This window comes from Sylvia atricapilla, chromosome 2 (genome assembly GCF_009819655.1).
Source record: "Sylvia atricapilla isolate bSylAtr1 chromosome 2, bSylAtr1.pri, whole genome shotgun sequence".
NCBI classification, from domain to species: domain Eukaryota; kingdom Metazoa; phylum Chordata; class Aves; order Passeriformes; family Sylviidae; genus Sylvia; species Sylvia atricapilla.
In genome coordinates this window covers 63,177,727-63,197,559 of record NC_089141.1, presented here as the reverse complement: position 1 = coordinate 63,197,559, position 19,833 = coordinate 63,177,727, and the positions used below count along the sequence as shown (strand labels likewise).

General features: G+C 36.8%; 1 protein-coding gene across 1 annotated transcript in view; it reads left to right on the top strand.

Moving 5' to 3' along the window:
• The first annotated feature begins 3,822 nt into the window (after positions 1-3,822).
• KLHL1 (kelch like family member 1) overlaps positions 3,823-19,833 on the top strand; it is a 183,692-nt gene continuing 167,681 nt past the window's right edge. The window contains exon 1 of the mRNA XM_066313373.1: positions 3,823-4,307. Within this exon, the coding sequence (XP_066169470.1) occupies positions 3,823-4,307 (485 nt within the window). The remainder of the gene's footprint in view (positions 4,308-19,833) is intronic.

Here is a 19,833-nt window from a genome sequence, read left to right as displayed (position 1 = left end):
CAATGAATAATCCAAGGAAACTATATCAGAGGTGGAAGTTGATAAATGTTGTTTAATAAACAAAAATACAATAGGATACACAGTGTGCAACCAATAGACAGGAAAGTTAACCTCTGATTGTTTTTATTTTGGCTATACTTCATGGAACTACTGAAATTGTCTGCCAAGGGAGGTGGTGGAGTCACCACCCCTGGATGTGTTTAAAAAAGGACTGGATATGTGTTGCGGGTTAGGTTTGCCCTTTTTCACTCTAAAGAATTTTTTCCCCATAAGTTACCAAGTTGACAAAGTGTTGGATGGATTTTTTTTTTTTTTTTAATCTGTTAGGTAGGGGCTAACTGCCTTCTCTGGTAAGAAGCCAGCTGTTAAAAATTAGATGGTGCAGTGTTGCTTATCAAATGGTGTAATGTTACTTATCTCTGTTCATTCTTCCACTATACTTATGGGGATATCTTCTGTTAATGGACTATAAAAGCTCACCAATGACATGACACGTTACTATTCTAAGATGCTCTGCCCAGGGAGGAGAAGCCAAACCATCTTCACCCAAATAAAAGGAGCCGCAAGTGTCACCAGACATCCAGTATTCCCATGGGACTCCCAAAGGAAGACTAGACCCATCTCTGGACCCTTTTCTCCACAGGACCATCTCTGCTTCCAACAGAACCATATCTGCCACTCCAGGAGGGCTTACTTTTGGACTGTTTCCAGCACCCTGACCAACTGGGCATCGGGTTGTATTTCTGATTCTGTCAGGGTCTTCTAGGATCTCTTATTTGTATGTTTGCTTGCTTATTCTTCTGTACTACATTTGTATTTTTAATATCCCTAGTAAAGAACTGCTATATCTATTCCCAAAATCTTTGCCTGGCAGCCTTTTAATTGCAAATTTATAATAATTTGGAAAAGGGGAGGAGAGGGGCTTACATTCCAAAGGAAATTCCAATCTTCCCTGGCAGATACCTGTCTATCTAAACCGAGACAATACGGCACTCAATGCCATGGTTTAGTTGAGGTGTTAGGAGTGGGTTGGACTCAGTGATCTGGAAGGTCTCTTCCAACCCTGTGGTTCTGTGATTCTGTGAACACATATGCTATGGATGGAAGGCTGCAAGACATCAAAATGTTTCCCTTAGACAACTTAAAAGACAAGTGTAATGTTCATATGTCTATGTCAATCCCATATGAGTAGGCTAAGACATATTTGACTAGTAAGCTAATTGTTTTAGAATAATTCCTATGAGTAAAGTTCCGAGAACTCCAGCAGGAGGAACCATTTTTTCTTCTTTTGAATGGAGAAGCAAGCATAGATAAATTACACAGTTAAGTTAATGTTTTTATGTACCAAACTATCAATTTAAATATTAATGCAGATTTTAAAATTACTAAGATTTAGAACATGGCAAGGAAATTATGCAATTCTCCTCAAATCAGAATATCTGAATAGACCTAATCAGTTAAGAGGTATTAAATACAGAAGAGATAGCATTCTGTCTGTCCATACATTCATTGATTAAAACTATTTTATATATAGATACTCCCATCTTTTAGAGTGTGCAACTAGACACTAAGTAGCCAGTATTCATTAGAGGTAATTGCATATATTTCACCATAAAACACACATTTCTAGACTCCCAGAAATTACTGAAGTTTCATCTGTCCTATTCTAGATGAAGATTTCTAGGCATTTCTTCCTGCTGCTCTCCTAAGCAGCACATACTCAGATCAGTTCTTGGATAAAAATGAATTGTCTCTTCTGTTTGGTTTAGAATGGCTCTTGTCTCTTTTTTATCACTGAATACTGATAAAAAGGCTGAGGCACCATAGAGTTTTCAGTCCCACTGCTGTGGCATAAATCAACATTTAAAACACACAGCGGCAATTTTTCTTCCTTTGAAAGCAGGACTTTGTGCCCTAAATTCTTGTACTGTTAAATTCAAGACTTTATCAGTGTTAAACATAAAACCTAATATTGGATTGTATGCAGAAGCACCACTTCACTGATGAACTAAACAAAACAGTAATGTACTTGTCATGAAGTAAATACAACAGTAATAAAAATTTTAATTTGCATTTGATTTTTGTGCTTCCCTGGAGGAATTTTCAAGCTATAATACTTTATGAATCAAGAGTTAAAACATTCCACATCGAGGGAAATAATTTCTTCAATCTTATTTCTTGATTTCACGGAGTTAGAATAGCAAACTTTTGAGGGCTCATGAGTGCATGGGTAAAGCTGGCCAATGTAAAGATTTGTGGTTGAAAATGCAATCTATTTCATCACATTCCTAGGGATAAATCTTCTTCTACATTACTTAGTAAGGTACAGGTGAATTGCAGGTATACTCTCTGTATCATCTTATTGCCACCAACTTTTCATGCGTGGGGTTTATGAGCCAGCAGGTGATGATATGCAATTTCACTGCCATATCCCTCTCCTGCATTTCACCATAAAGCTTTTAATTCTGTAATTATGTCCCCGATGCAGTGTACCCTCCCAAGTGGGCAGATGTTCCTAAGCAGATTTCTTACGTTGTGAAAGGAACCTCCCTTGGGTTTAGCACTGTCAGACTGCATTAAGAGCAGGTATGAAAGGTAAGAAGCAGATGTGTCGTGCTATTTCTGTTTGACACATTGTCCCTCCAGCCAATGTTTTCTACTGGTACGGCAACACTGAGCCAACAGGCTAATGAATGGAGCCTGCAGAATACATCGTTAACCTGTAACCTCATCCAGTCTGCATGCAGTCTATTAAGTCTGTACTCCAGTGATTCACATTTTTGTGTTTACTGCTGCTGATACATTTGTTGTACTTTATTTTGCTCCCAAATAATATACAGCTGTCTCAGAACCAAAATACCAAGGTGAGGAGACCTGCACTGGAGGGAGAAGAGGAGGAGGCTGCGTTAGTGACCTGCCGACTTACTTGCACGACGAAGCCTGAAGCATCATCTCTTTTCCCCCTGTCTCTTCACACTGACGGCCCCAGAGCACATCTGCGTCACATGCGAGGGGAGGGGGCGGCTTGGTGAGAGGCGCCGAGATAGACAGAAAATTGTATACTGAGGACCTTGACAGCCTCACGGGCGGGATTTTTTTTTTTTTTTTTCCCTCCTACGTACAGTGCATATAAAGGAGCCCTGATTTCCTTCTGTGCCAGCTCTCAGGCTTTGCCATCCCAGATAACGGCAGGCATGGGATTCCCCAGAGAAACGGGATGGGAAGGCAGGAGGTGGAGAGAGGCTTCCAGGTGACTTTTTCCTCTGTGTCTGCACTCGGTCACGGAGCTCTCAGAGACTGAGGAGGTGCCACCTGCCTCCCGCTGTGGCTGCTGCTGCCGCCGCTCCTCTCACGGCTGTAGCTCGCTCCCCCCGTTGATCAGATTAGCGCGTCGTCGCAGCCTCCCTCACCCGCTCTTCCCTCGCAAGTGTCCATCTCCCCGGAGAGATGTCTCTCATTTCTGCCTCTCTCTTCTCCCCTTTCCACTGATCACCGCGCAGTTCTCGTCAGCTCTGGGCATCTCTCCCTCTTTCTCCCTTTTCTGCTGGGTGTCTCTACCTCCTCTTGGCTCTGTGCATCGCTCCATTCCTCCTCTCTCTCTCTCTCTCTCTCTCTCTCTCCGCACTGGTGTGTGCGCGCATCTTTCTCCGCCCGGCGGCTGCCACTCCTCGCCCTACGAGCCCAGCGCTGCCCGGAGGAGCCGCCGCCGCTGCCGGAGCGGGGCCGCCCCGCGCTGCCGCCGCCGCCTGGCCCTGCCCGGCCCTGCCTGGCCGCCGTGAGTCCCGCCTCAGCCCGCGCCCGTCCCCCGCCCGCCGCGGCACCATGTCCGGCTCCGGCAGGAAAGACTTCGACGTGAAGCACATCCTGCGCCTCCGCTGGAAACTGTTCAGCCACCCCTCGCCGGCGGGCGGCCCGGCGGGGGGAGGCTGCCTGCCGCCCGACAGCAGCTTCGAGCACTGGGGACCGAGCCAGAGCCGCCTGCTGAAGAGCCAGGAGAGAGGCAACGGCGTCTTCTGGAAGAAATCCGCCTCCTCCGCCTCCTCCTCGGCGGCCACCACGGCCGGCCCGCCCAACGGGACGCTGCTGCCCGCCGGCGGCCGGCCGGCCACGGGGCACGGCCCGGGACCTCCGCCGCCCCGCACCGTCTTCTACGTGGAGTCCCTGGAGGAGGAGGAGGAGGCGGTGCCCGGCGGGATGGAGGTGGCCCGCGAGCCCGAGAAGCCCCTGGCGCCGCCGGAGCGGGAGGAGGCGCCGGGGGGCTGCGCCGATGGAGGCGGCCGGGCAACAGGTGACGGAGGCGGGCACAGGTAGGGCAGCGCGGCGGGCGCGGTCGGGTCCGCGGGGTCATCGCGGGGCTTCGGGGCCCCGGGGAGCGCCGGTGTGCGGGCATTGTTGCGGGAGGGTGAGGGTCTGGGGGCCGGACGATTCTTCCGTTTGAACTGGCAGGGTTTGGAGAAGGAGGGAAGGGAGCCTGGAGGGCTTCCGAGAGTCCCGGGAGGGAGCGGCCACCCTCAGTGTCAGGGTGCCGCGGACCGGAGATGCTGCCCTTGGCCTGCCCCTGGCCTTTTCTGTGTTCCTGGCCTGCGGCTGCCCCTGAGCTGCCCCTGTCGCTGTCCCTGGCTTGTCCCTGTCCCCACCTCCGCTCCTGGGCTGCCCCTGCCCGAGGGGCTGGCCCGAGAACAGGCGCCTATCAGAGCCGGCGCTCCGCGCTGGGGATCGTCGCTCCCCAACTTTCTCAGAAGTTTATGAAAACGCTGGCGGGAGGAGGTGTTGTTCTGGGTAGTGGGATGACAGGTGAAAGCTCGAAAGTAAAAGCGTCCGCTTTCCTGAAACTCGGTGTTACAGCCTACCTCAGAGGAAAATAAAACTTAAAAGAATTTTACTAGTCATCAACAGAGTGACGCCTTAGAGGATGTAAGAACAAGAAAGACATGTCCAGATTTTTGTATTTTGATGCAAATGCATTAATGTTGAATTGTCTTTCCTTCCCATTTCCTGCCCTAGTCACCCCCAGCTGAAACAGAAATTAAAATCATTTGAAGAAGGAAACATAGCTAACAGAGAGCTTTCAGAAAAACTTTTATACAGTTAATCCTAAGGGTGAAATGATTCATTGCTTTAACTCTGCTTGCCTCTGCCTCCCATGGTTAAAATTACTTAATTTTAATTTCTCTTGTCTTTTTTTTTTTTTTTCTTTTTTTTTTCTTTTTTTTTCTTTTCTATGGAGAAAAATGTACTGTTCTGTTTCAAAACATGAAAAGAAATTATTTCTTGGGGTTTTTTATATTGAAAATAAAATGTATACTATTAAATATTTTATTACGTGAAAGGACAGCACTGTACGTATGCTTGGATTAGTACAGCTGTAGATAAATATATGTGTGTTTACCTTTGAGTATGTTGCACCTTTTCAGAGAGCCCTAAAGCATGTATTCTCTCCTTGAATCTCTTATTGTTTTGTTAGTTAGCATGGTTGATTTCAAAGGAGCTAAATAATTTAAACACGTGGAAAAACTGCTAAGTGACTTAGGGTATATTTTTAAAGCAAAACCAATACTGAAGTTTTTGTGAACATTGGAAGTTGTCCTGAGCAACAAGAAGGTGCTTGCTTGTCCTAAGATTCAGTTCAAATTGTTGTCAGATACACTACAAAGACAGGTAAAACACCCACCCTAAAATTATATCTTCAAGGTTTTTGGAGAGGGAATGGGAGAGGTTAAAAACTATTACAAATATAGTTTCATTCTGTAGACTTTCCATTTAGATGTGTAACTGATCTGAGATTTTGTAGAGGTCTGCAGACTAACAGAAACTTCCTGAGTTTTAATGGCACCACTTGATTTGTACATACAAGTGAGTCAACTTGATAGAATGTGTGTACTCTGTGACATGATGTATCTGATTACTGCTCTTACTGCTCTTGGTTTTCATAATCCGTTTATTCCATGTTCTTCATTCATTGCTACTGAAACAACACATCTAGTCATCAGTAACTTATAGTCCTTTTGAAGAAATATGTTCAGATTTGTTCAGATTTAAAATAATTGTGTCAGGAGATGTGATTTTGTTATGAATGAAAATGCCACCTTTTGAGGTATGAAAATGTTTAAGATAGTTTCAGAGTCTAAGGCTTGACTTTCTGTTTCTCATCAAAGAACCTTTCATCTTCCTCTACGAACTTTGTATGTTATGTCAAGAGGTGGTCCAGTGCTGCAAAAATGGCAGTTCTGTGCTTGAGAGTTCTTTGATCCAACAATCTTCTAAAGCCCTGGAAAGTTATGTGTCATTCAATCTGTAGACAACAGTCTTTTTATAAATTACTTTTTTTTGTGCTATTGACATATATGTACAGGTAAAATGACTTTTTATTTGTTTATTTTTAGTGTCTACTTAGTATCCTTGTATCTCCAGAAGAGCTTGATTTGGATTATTGTTTGAAGTTTCTGTTTGTTTCTGAGTTTCTTTTTATTATTTTTCCCCCAGTTGGTCTTCTCAGCTTGGTACATGAATTTTGAATTTTTATCCTTTTTCAGCTCATCTGGTCTTGTTTTTCAGTGGAATTTTAGTTGCTGTTTCTGCATCTAAGCTAAACACTATGCTGGATGTTCTTGAATTATTTGTTTTAATTTTAATGTTCTGTTAGATATTGTGGGATTTATTTAATGAGAGATTATGGCTGTGTAATAATAAATACATTCTACTTTACTAATGTGGGGGGTTTTGCATGTTTCTGAAGAACATCCTGTCATATCAATTCTACAGGACATCCATGCATAAGTAAGGATACTGGCATTAAGAAGACTGCAGGGTTAGGTAGGGTGTGTTATAAAGTACTTATCTATTGTTCCTTTTTCCATATTGTATCTGTAAAAAGAAAAAAAAAAACTTTATAGTGAGCAATTAGTGTTAGAACATAGTTTGATTGCTTGAAATTGCTTGGAAATATGCATATCAAATTGGTTTACAGCTGGCATGACAAAATTGTCAATAGATGCAGTGGATATTTAAAGATTTTTTTTTTATTTTTATTTTTTTTAATCTTCATTTCCTAAGACAAAACTGTTAGGAAAAAAATCTAATAAAAATTTATAATTAAGATTTACAAATCAGCCACAAAATACTTGGGAAATGCTAGTGCAAAGATCTCTGATACATCCATCAGAGCCTCAGAGTTTATAATGGAGATTTTACATGAACATGATGTCTCTTTTCAGGTGACATGTTAATCAACCCCCAACATGAATGAGATTCACTCAAAAGGCAAAGAGTTAGTATCTTAATCCCTCCTTCCTGAGTGGGTGGTAGCATGTTTTGCTCGCCTTACACTGTTCAAATCCTATGAAGATGTAATTCCTCATGAGCCCCCGGCACTTTTCATCACTACACTCAGTACATGCCTCACAAACTAGTAACATGTTTATTTTTACAACAGCCCTATTTTACAGTTGAGGGGTAAGCCAGAAAGAGGGATAAAAGAAAGAAAACCAAATGTTGAATTGATTGGTTTCAGAGCATATAGCACTTTTCTCCCACTACTTTCTCTCTTCTCAGTTGCACCCATAAATTATGAGCCCATCTGCAAACCAGTCCCAGAATCCTCTGGTTGTGTGCAAGAGGAGTGGAGAACACAGGATTCAATTAACATTTTGTTTAAGAGACAGTTCCAAGAAGAATATGCCAGATATTCCTAACTTGTGTCAAGCAAGCACTGACAATGCAGAAGTGTTCCATAAAACATACAAGAATTAGAAAATACAGCATCTGAACAAAGATGGCAAATCCTCCCACCATTAGATACTGTCTAATAGTGTACTGTAAAACAAGAAGCAGAGGGACTGAGTACTGTGCCTTCTTCACAAAACAGAGTTTCATACTCAAATGTCGAGTCACTAGAAAAGTAATGAGGAAGGCATTTTACTGTGTTTCTGTTGAATTAGTCAATGGGAAGTAAAAAATTCAGTATTAATGGGAATCTAAAAGGTTAATAAAAGAGAGAATGATTTTCTAATTCAAACATTAACTGAGAAATCTAGTTTGCAAGTCTCTGTGGTCAAAATACTTACTTAAATCATTATGATCAGTGTAGAATCAGGAACATAAAATTGTGCATGGTTAAACTATATGATCAAAGCTTTTGTATAAGCATTTATTTCGTATTTTTCTGTTCTGAGCCCAGAAATCCTGCATTTTGATGCTTTTGCCTGTTAGTCTCTCCTACTTCCAAGGCTTCCTTTTCTCCTAGCAACCTACAACTTTGTGGTTGGCATGCTGCTGTAGAAAATTAGGAATTTGAAACCTGTCAGGAAGAGCAACATTCTCAATGCAGCTTTCTAATTTAATGAGAACATATTTTGACCATTTTAGAAAATGCAGATAAAATTGTCATAAAATTTGCTAATTGACTACTTCATGTACTGCTGTAACTGTGTCTAGTCTCATGAGACGATTCTGGTCTCTGGTTTCTAAGTAAATGGAGTTTCCTGTTTACAGCTTTCATCTTGGTACCTGAGCTTACAAGAAGAGAAGAATCAAGATATCTACCCTGTGAGCTCTCACAGCTTCAAGTATTTTCACAACTGATCATGGCTGTGGCCTTTCTGAGGTGCTATCCACGTTTGAATCATAGCTTCTGCTGTGATAACCAGATCCTAAAATGACATACTAAACAAGTCAAATTAATAGCTGCTTATATTTTTTTCTATGTCATATAGACTGCTTTGTTAAGAAGGTAATTTATTGCTTGGGGTGGAATATAGATCACATAATTCTGCATTTCTAGGTTATGGGATCAGAAGAGAATATTCCTTTTTTTTTTTTTTTTTTGTCATGAGCCAATTTTTCAACTTGATTATGAGACTTCTAAGAATGGTTATATAACTTGTATGCTTTTGTATTTTTACTTTTTACTTTCACAACAAAAGAGTAAGGTTTCATGCACAGCACAGGCCACAGACCTTTCTCCTCCAGAGCTCTTATTCATTCTCAGAGGATCTATGCTCTGTGCATGGGATGCAGAAGAATCAGGTGATAAAAATAGTGCAAGATCATGCAGCTGAAGACTGTATATATATATGTGTATGGAATTCGATAAGTTACAAGGAGAATCTAGGTCTAGAATTTCCTAACTTTGCAAACTGGCTTTGGTACTTGTAGAACAGCATTTCTAAAGCTTGGCTGTTTGTTTTGGTTTGGTTTTTAACAAAAGAAGCAGAACACATAAGTCACTTCATGTGCTGTCATTTCTTTTTTCCATGACTTGAATGGAGAACTGAAACTTGAGGATTCACTGTGTATCCCATTACCACTTAAACTGGTAGAATAACTGACATCAAAAGAAAGGTCTTAATTTTTATGTATGTAATTACAATGGTGATTGTGTCCTTTCTCTGCAGAAAGTCTGAGGAATTCAAGAGCTGAAATATCATAAGTCTTTAGAGTCTTCCACTGCATTTGGGATTCTAGTGACAAGCAAAGATTCATATATCTTTCTTCTTGGTGCTCCCAAACTGACTGTCTTTTGTTGTATCCTCCTATTTTTTTTTTCTTTTCTGTATGCGTTCTCCTGGAGCTTATTCTTGGTTTTTTTCCATCTTTTCACTGTCTCAGAGGATTCCCAACTGCTGTCTTCAAATCATTACTTGATTTTTCCAACTTCTTTTGCCATCTGCCTCACTGACTTACTTACTAGGTTACTTTCTGTCCAGTCTTGCCTGTATCTTGTCCTCAATACTTCCAAAAATAAAGTAGAATTTCTCTTAGTTATTTAACAACTTTCTGGACCTCTCATTCTACTGTTTCTCCCTAACTATTTTGTATTCTTTGAATTTCAGTATAATTTAAATCTTCCCTTATCTCCTTTGTCATTTTTAATAAAATCCTAATAGAATTCCTATCCCTATGTTTTTGCCTCAACTCCCCATTTTACTTTGTTCTCTGATTTGTTTCATCACCTGCTGCCAAGTTGATGGTTCTATTTTCTGTATTTAATGGGTCAGCAAGACATTTTAGCTTGAGTGAGTCGTTCAGTCCATGATGGGGATTTATCTTCTCTCATCTTTATCTTGGATGCACATTTTTGAATAAGGTGAATTATCTTTCAGATATCCCTATTTCTCTTCATTGAGTGTAACAGTAGTCTAAAGTGGCTAGTTCAGGTTCAAATGTTCAATTCAAATGTTTAATGTTTAATTAAATTTGATAAAAAGAACATAATTTGAAGTCTACGTTGCAAATTCAAGCTTTAAAAAGGTAGAATAAAAGGATAGAATTAATTGAATCTTATTATACTTTCACAGTGTTAGTAAAAAGCATATCACTTATCTCAATAAAAGTATGGATGCTGCTAGAAAACATGAGCCAATTAAACACACTAGGAAGCAAAGGACTTGACCAGTTTTTTGATTGTTTTTAACAATGTACTTTCAACATTGACAAAACCAACCACTCTTATTTTCCTCTGGGCTAATCTTGCACTGTTTTGCAGGAATATTTTTTTAAAAATACAACATTAAGAAAAGACTTGGCAGTGAAAGTATCAGTTGCACAGTAAGTAACTGAATCAGTAAAATACCTCTAAAACTATGGACCTCTAGGGGTAACATTAAAGAACATTACAAAAGGGAAATGCTTTTCAACCTTTTCATAGTGAAAGTAAAAGCGAGAATAGAGAATAGCCATCTTGAAAATTCATTTGATGGTGAATCTTTATAGATAAGTCTGCAGAAATACTGTTGGCTTGAATATAATTTTTTTTTCTCAATAAAACCATTTCCAAAATAATAGTAGTAGGGGCCTATATGAATCTATATATGCTTGAATAAATATGTGTCATCTGCATTTCTCTCTTAATGTAAACATAGTACATTTATGTATATAATTTATAGAGTTTTTAATAAATAAATTAGAATTGATTCCTCTATAATATTTTTGTGAGCAGTGAAGTTCACTTAAATATTGTACATGGAAAAAAATTGGAGCATATTGTTGGAATCTGTTAAATTCAGGAGAATGCTGCTGTTACATATAGATAAACTTACTCTTGACACATGATCATTGCTTTCTAGCAGCTACTTCTCATCCTTGTGACACTTTTTTTTTATACCCTGTTGGAAACAGTTTAACAGTTTGCTCTTTCTTTTCATGTCTTGCATTTTTTATGTGACAACTGCTCCTTAAATGTTATGCTATGATGTTTTGGCACAATTTCCTAGCATACAAATTTCCTGGTGTTTTTAGAACAATTTTTTAGAATACAGAATTGATGATCTAAAGTAAACTATTCACACTAGAAAGAAAACCCATTATTAAAAGTTTCAGAAAGGAAAAGGTTCTGTAAAAAGTTCAGAACTGCTGCAACTTTATCAGAAAGATAAGTAACTGTGTAATCATACCTAGTAATACTGAAAAAAAAAAAAAAACAAAAACCCAAACCTTACCTTTACCTTTACAAAAAATTTAATTTTTAAAGCATCTAAAATTCCTGATTTTATTTCAAAAAGTCATAACTTACCAGTAATTTAAGCCAAACACTGATCCAAAATACTAAAATATTATGATCTTTTGGTAAGAGTTTTAGTAAAGCTTATAGTTTTGTTTAGATGTTTATCCATTAGTATTTAAATCTTTTATTTCAAAATTTTTGAAAATGTCAATTTTAACTGTAATATCAGGTTAAAACATTATCATCATCATTTACTTTAAAAGTAGTCTTTTAAGTGAAAACATTTTTCCTGCAAAATAAAAGAAAGTTTCTCCAAAATTCATGTTAAAATTTACCTCAAAGTTCTAATACATACTTCAAGTTTTAGTCACATTGTTCGTTCCATATCTTCTATTTCCAGTGGAAGTCTTGAATATTTGTAATGACTATGATGAGGATTACTGTTAGTTTAGACCAATGTTACAGTTCTGTAGTCATAATGATATAAATTCAAGGTGTCAGAGCTGATTTTCATGAGTAAACTGATTTTCTAGACCACATTTGTAATCATGCCTCCTATTTCTTCACTTCTCAGTCCTCTACTGCGTATCTCTCTCTGCCACATTTTGTCTGTCACATAGACCTTTCCTACCAATTACGATCTTGAATCCATTCTTTCAGTTACTCAAGCACATCTTATCTCTTGATTTCCATTTTCACTACTTCATGTGGGATTTCACCTGTTCTACTTGACCCATGAAAAATATTGACTTTAATTAATGAGACAAAATGGAAAATAAATGAGTATTTAATTCTCAGAAATGAGCTAACAGAAATACACAGAGAGAATTAAGACCTGGTTCAATGTGATATGTATTCCAAAGTTTAGACTTCAATTTATTGTATTAAAACAGGATGTTAGAAATAAAACATATAAGATTACAATAGTGTTTGCAATTATCTCAAAACATACTTGAGAGATGTAAATGTCTTTTCAAAAAACTTAAAAATTATTTCTTGAATCTAAACCAACAATCTTTACCACAGGAGATTGATTTTCTGAGTTTAATAAGGCAATGATTTTCATATTCTTTAATAAGTAGCTGGGTATAATTCACAGAACACATCATCTCCAGTTCATTCTTTTTTTTAATTGTATCAGTCAAGCTTTCTCTTTGACTGTGTTTCATCAACATTAAAATATTCAACCTTTTGTAACATTTGTGTTTTCCTGTCATCTGTTTTCATCCTTCCTCCCACTCCAGCCATTGTTTTGGCCTTGATATCTTTTTGCTGCTATGTAGATTTGCTTTGTGCAAAACTCATGAAGGAAAACAAAACCAAATCAAATAAAAAAATTGTTGTGAGAGGCTCTTAGTCAGAAATAAAATTTAATGAGAAAAAAAGGAAAATAAAATAGAATAAAATAAAATAAATACAAAAAGAAAAACCACTGACAGAGTCAGAATACAACCTGATCAGGGTGATGGAAACAGTCCAGACGAGGTGATCTTCCTAAAACAGAAATCTTGTAGAAAGGTCTGGTAGCTCCAGTCCTCTGGGAATCCAGTGGGTGAGGGCTACTTCTACTGTCCCAAATCCCAGCTTATATCCAGGTGAGAATGCTGGGCTCTTCCCCATGGGCGGAGCATCTCACAATGGGATGATGAGTCATGGAAGAGGGCCTTGATGGCCCATTAAAGAGAGAGATAACTTATCTCTGAGTCATGCAGAAGGCATTGATGGGCCATTAACTGAAGATGGTGATAGAATACATCCTAAACTACAACCCAGGACAAAAATCACAAAAGATCCTTGAATCTGAACAGGTATAATCACACACAGCATCTTGGCCAAATATAGTCTTAGGACTGAATCCTGTTTGGCCTCCTTTCTAGAGATTCTTCAATGCTGGAAGTGATCCATAACTAAAAATAGTGTTGAAATATGAGGAGGAAAAAATACAGAATGCATACCTCATGAGTAGTTCTGTTGTGCTGTGGGATTTTGTTGAAACTATAGCTTCTCAGATTATTTTGTATTCTAGCTGGGCATAGGTTCCTTTGGAGCACAGTAGTTGTTTTATCTTCAGCAAGAATGGAGAAAACATGATAAAAACTGCTGCATCTGTATTTGCAGGAGTATGTGGCACTTCAGATATTCAACCTTCAGTTCTTCGATGGAATTCTGATTGCCTACAGAGATGTAGCTTCTTTTCATGTTCTAGACAAGTCAGGTGCATCACCAGCCCAAGCCTTCAGGCCAATCTGGTTCACTGCTTCTTTCTCATATTCCTTGTTATTTCTCTACTTATAAATTGGAATCTGTAATATAAGTGTACCTCCATCCATTACTAATTGCTACATGCATTGCTGTATTTTTTTTCATGCAGTGAAATGGTAAGAGTTTATTAATGTCCAAAAGATTAAATTTATAAATTATTTCTATTATAAAGTTTTATAATGCTAATCATCATGCTAAATGCAAACCTTCTGTGTGTAGTTGCTGGTGGCTCTGTTTATTTATTGAGTTCTCTTATGTCAGTTGTTTCAGTATAATTTTTACTGTTAACTTATCCACAAAGATAATGACTTTTTATATCAATTATCTGAAGTTCAGAACAAAAATACTCCTTCAAAGTAGCATTAGTAAGAGCAACTCCAAAGTAAATGAGAGATCAAAAATAGGGAAAGAGAGAGGAGGAAGAAGGGAAGAGAGAAAATAAACAATACAGAACAAACTACTCAATATTTTTAGTTAGTGGGAACAGTTTTTTAAATTATTTCTGGTCTTCTGTTGATAGACATAGGGACTTGAAACTACTGTCATATCTCAGAAATTGGTTTTTAACAGCAAAAGCTTTGGTTAATAATTGTTTGTTAATCAACAATGCCTTCACCAACATATTTGATGGTAATTAATCCTCCTGAATTAAGTTTTTGCATATCTCGACTGAGGTATTTTAATTTAGAAGATTAATGACCTTTGTTTGCAAAGTAATAGTCTTTGAGAGGATAGAAATTTAGATGAAAGTGAATGCTTTTGTACGCTGTTCTTTGGAGATGTAAGTGGAGTTTATAAAGATTGCTATAAAAGGGATTGAAGAGGAAAGCCTTAACATGCAAAATTAAGAGCAGTAGGAATTCTTCATATGTTTCTTTTGCACCCAGTACTTTCATTTTAGTCAGTAAGGACTAAATAATGAGGTAAACCATATGCTTCTTAAAAAGAGAAATGAAAAGAGTCTTAAATGATTCACCCATATGTTATAGGAGAGAATTAAAATGCACAATAATCTTGAAAAAAGTAAAAGACCCCTGAAAAAAATGAATATGGAATAGTGCAACTTGCTATCCTGTTACAACAATGATCAGCAGAGATGTGAAGTACGGTCAAATGTCTAGATGGCATTTTGCAGAAGTGTTGCACTTAGTACAAAGCAAGGAAAATATGGATCAAGTATTCCATAGTGCTGCTAAAATTTAATCAAAGGAGTAGATGAATAGATACATAGCCTGTGAATAAAGAATTCCTATTCTCTGATCTGATTGGTTAGAACCTCAGCTCTACTGTATTGTCCAGAACAATCAAGAAATGCATTAGTTGTTTGAAGGAATTCCAGGTAAAAAAAAAAAAAAAAAAAAAAAAAAAAAAAAAAAAAAAGGAGTTACTGTCATTTTAGGAAACATGTTGTACCAAGAAAGGATATCACAGGAAAGAAATGTTATTGTATTTTTTAAATACCAAACAGATTCCTGGTAGTGGTGTGAACTCTTTTAATATCTGGGATTATAAGATTGTAATAAACTAGACAAGCTTCTGTCAATCATGACATGTTTAGACATGACAGTCTTTTTGCCTTGAAGAAAGAAGCACATTCAATTATTTCTCACAAACTGTCAGTATCTTTCTGTGAAAAGATTGCCTGCAGGTGCTGAAAAAGCCTAAAACCCCCCACCCTTTTGTATGAGGACTAGAAGTTTTTTATTATTCTATTTTTACAACAGTCATCAAATGTATATTTTAGTATTTAAGCACATCTTCTCTTTTAAGTTTTATGACTTCATCTGGTTTACTCTTCTGTTGGAGTATCGTGGTGTGCCAAATCTCATCACTATGCAAAACGAAAATCGGTCCCCTTCATTTAGACATTTAACATAATGCACAGACTCATATCTTAAAAAGCTTAGTGTTTGAAGAAATTTGACCAGTTGAAAGTGAATGCTAGTACTATTCTTTGTGGGGGGGGTTGTTTTGTTTATTTTTTATGTGATTTTTTTCTGGTTGGTTTGGTTTTTTTTAAGACAGAAAACTGAAGCAAAAAATAACTTAATTGCCTGTGGAAATTTATAAACCGAAACTAGCTACTTTGAGCCTGAGTCCTTAAAGGCAAGATCCTGAATCTCCATCAAGTAAATGTTATAGTAAAATAGATTTACCAACAGTAATAATTAAAAAAAAAAAGTTTAAGTCCATAATGAAAATTTGTGTATTTAGTTCATCAAACTGTAACTGTAATTATGTGAAATGTAGTGTGTTCCTTTTTGTGCACAGGCTTCATTGTTATCCTCCCCAATTATCCCACTCTATGTCATATTTCTCATTACATTATTTTAAAAATATTGTGGAAAATATAATGAAGTTTATTGCTTCCAGACGCTGAATTAGATACAAAATTAAAATTAAAACCAATTTTGTATGGTTTCGTAATAACACCACCATGAAATCTGGCAGGTTGATTTCTCTTCAGGTGGCACTGTTTTTATGCCAGGCTTCAAACATTATTGAAACTGAGAGTTGAAGTAAGATCATTACATGTGTAAGACTCTTAATCCTCTCATAGTAAAAGAGTGCACATCATTAAGAGTGTAATGCATAGAATGAAACATGGTTGTCTAGTCAAGAAGACTTCTGTCTGAACTGTCCCGTTTCCTTTGTAGTGGTGACTGGAAATGTAGAAAAAAAGAGGCAGTGAGTAATTAGGAAAGGCAGGAAAGTGAGTTATCTTGTGAACTATATTGTAAGAGGCTTGTTCAGAAGGAGGAATTCGTTGGAAGGTTTCATTCCAAATTTTGGTGATTAAGAAATGATACAATGTTTATTAAATCTTTGCTCTGCTGTTTAAATTAATTCCTTTGTTCATAACACAAGAACATTTTGAAAAGATTAATTGAAGAAAAGGATACAAAAACCTAGAAAATTTGTGAGATTAATTAATCTCAAATGAAATTTGGAAAGTACCTTTTTTTTTCCTTCCAATCTTAGTGTTCTTTTACAACAGAGATGTGTCTAGGTGTGTGTTATTTTGCAAGGTGAAGTCAAATAACATCTGTCTTCAGGGACTTGTTTTTCTTCTCTTGCCTTTTTGTGCAGTCTAGACAGAGCCACCCATGATTATTGTACTGTAGGAAAAGCTCAGTATACTTCAGAGTCTTTACTTAGCTTAACGTTTTATGTTAGCATATGAAAACAGAAGTTGAAAAAACCAACCCAATCCAACAGATGGTTTGTGCATTCTGCTACAAGCAGATGATGGATTCTCTCTTGAGTGTATGCATTGTCTGCTAAAAGTTTTCAAGAAAGTATGATTATGGCCTAAATTAATCAGAAAAATGTCAATATGTCTTTTTTAAAATTCATGTTAAACTGTGAGGAGTCTACATATTTCAACATACGTACAGTTGAATGTTTCTGTATAATAAGATATTAAGTATGTAGATATAGTAAGACAAAACAGACAAACCAGAAAAATGCTAATTTCTGGAAGTATTGCTGCTTCTCTTTGCATGTTTTGATTATCTGTTGCAAACTTCGCTGTCAGGGCCACAACACTGTAATGAAACTTCCATCTCTGTATGTTTGAATATATTGAAATAACAAGTAGATGGGTCTCACTTTTCTCGCCGATTAGTATTGATTTTTTAAAAATATATTTTCATTATTTAGTCCAAGATTTCCTGGAGAAAATACAGATAGTAACATTGGCTTTTTTATCTTTTGGGAAAAAAAAAAAAAAAAAAAAAAAAAAACCCCAAACAAAACCAAAACCAAAAACTTACTACATTGGGGGAGAATGTGATGGAGCTCAGAAAAATACCATACCTTGTGTGAAGGAGGAATTTAATTTATCTAAGATTCCTTGTCATTACCATAAAAGTCAATCTTTCTGTTAGAAAACAAATTTTAACATCATACTAGATTAAACAGCAGTTGTAATTACTCCCTTTTCACTTTTGTAAAGGTTTCTCTCTTCAGGAACAGAGCTTTGTCTAAAAATATCTAAAAAATGCACCATAACCCCACAAACTCTATGTCTTGTACAGTAGACAATTTTAAGAATATCAAAACTCAATCTAAAGCTGATTTAATTTAAAGATAAATTATCTATCAAAACTGTTAATGTAAATATGTTGCATGCCTTGTCTTCACTGTGCAGTATTTCAGAAAATCTTGTAAAGTTAAGTGTATTTTTGCCATCACCTTTGTCTTCCAATCCCTGATTTCCTTTATCTCATGCTAATTCATATAACAATGCCTGATGAGTCCATGTAACAAATGATTACATTAAATTAGTCCATGTAGCAAATTTCTTTAGGCTTGCTTGGAAATTGATGGAGACCAAAATGTGTTGAAAGTAGGAACAAATAAGTCTTGTGTGTACAATTTGATCATTCTATTCTAATTCAATTCACTCTGAATGGAAGGGTCAGTCAAAAAAGATCTAATGTTTCTTTTCTGTACACAAAGGAAGGATGAATATGATTTTTTCCATGAAAATGTTTTTATGATAAAATACTGTTTTATAAAGAAATAATGGGAGTTATTCCACTGCTATCATTTATTGATTAAAATTAATAATTAAGATTTTCAGAATTACTTAAACTTCCTATATGGCATATGAAAAAGACCCCACTCTTGTTAAAACAAAACCAAAAACAAACAAACAAAAAATTCACAGTTCCTTATTAGGTAGTTGAAAAGCCTAAAGAATATTAGAAGAACTAGTACTAAATTATTCATATTATATGTTGGATTGAGCTGATAAGGACTTTTTATTTTGTAATTTTTGCATTCTGGTTCATGAAATTATCAAGGTTCTGACTGCATTGTTAGAATAATGGAAAACTACTCATCTCAAAATTTTGTCAAATGGTTCAAGAAATGATTTCAAATTTAATGGAAGAAGAAGGAAAATATATTTTATTATAATTTTCAGATCACAGATCATATTTTGGTGAATTTGGCCACCACAAGAATGTTTTTAAATTGCGCACTTTTTTCTGTACCGATAAATACTTTCCTGTGAATAGTTATCTCGCTTAAGTAATCTTTCGGGTTTTAGAGTCTCATGTGTTTATATAGACTTGCTATATGATTGAGAATGAGTAAGTAATAAGTAACTTAAGTAATAAGTTTTGCATGGATGGAGTTCAAAGTATTCCATGCCTTTTGAAGAAATGTGCTAAATTAGTCTTATATCGAAGTTTATAATTTACTATCAGCATAATATTTCAGTCTTATTTTCCATTACTGCTGATAACTACTCAGTAAGATGCAGTGTCAAAAGGAAATGAGCCATAGCAATCTCATATATGGGAAATAATATTTTTGTTAAAAGCGTAATAGAGGCAAAAAAAAGGCAGTATTATTCTTTTCCTGAACCTTTTGTCACATGCTATGTATTGTCCCTGCTTTATGACCTTTTCAAATGGCATTTCATTTTAAATCTCTACATTGTATTAGAAACTAATTTCTGAGATTAAAGCTATATTACTTAAGTTTTATTATTAGAAAATTTTAAAGAAATGTCATACAAACCAGAGGAACTAGGTTTTTAGTAAACCCCCCCTGACTAGTGTAACTTTTCTTCCAATTACTTTTGTATGTTGGATTACTAGGTCAAAAACAATTTAACAGCTTTTCCGAATTTTCTTTGCTAAAACTGCAGGCAGCAAGCTTCAATGATCCTCTTTCAGCCTTGTTTCTCCAGTGATACATTAGTTTCTTCAATTTAATTTTACCCATCTAAAAGAAAGACACCTAGTCAGAAGTCATCTAGTCAACATAATGTACTCAGTGTTGGAGTATAAGTTGTCTGAAGAAAGAAGATGTGCATATACTGCACAAGATGAGTCCTCTCTCTGTGCGGTGAGAGAGAAGCAGGATCACAGTTCTTGAGTGAGATCATTATTGATGTAGAGCGTCTCAATGCATTTTAACCATTTATACTTAGATTACCCATTTTGATGTATCTTTCTATATTTTGTAGTAAATGGAGAAAAAAGACATACTTTAAGCCGTGGTTTGGCTGATGTATATCAGATATCTACAGCAGTTTGGATTGGATTGGGTTGGATTGTGCTTAAGAAGTGCTTAGATTTCTGTACTACCCATTCAGTGTTTCCATGAAGGTT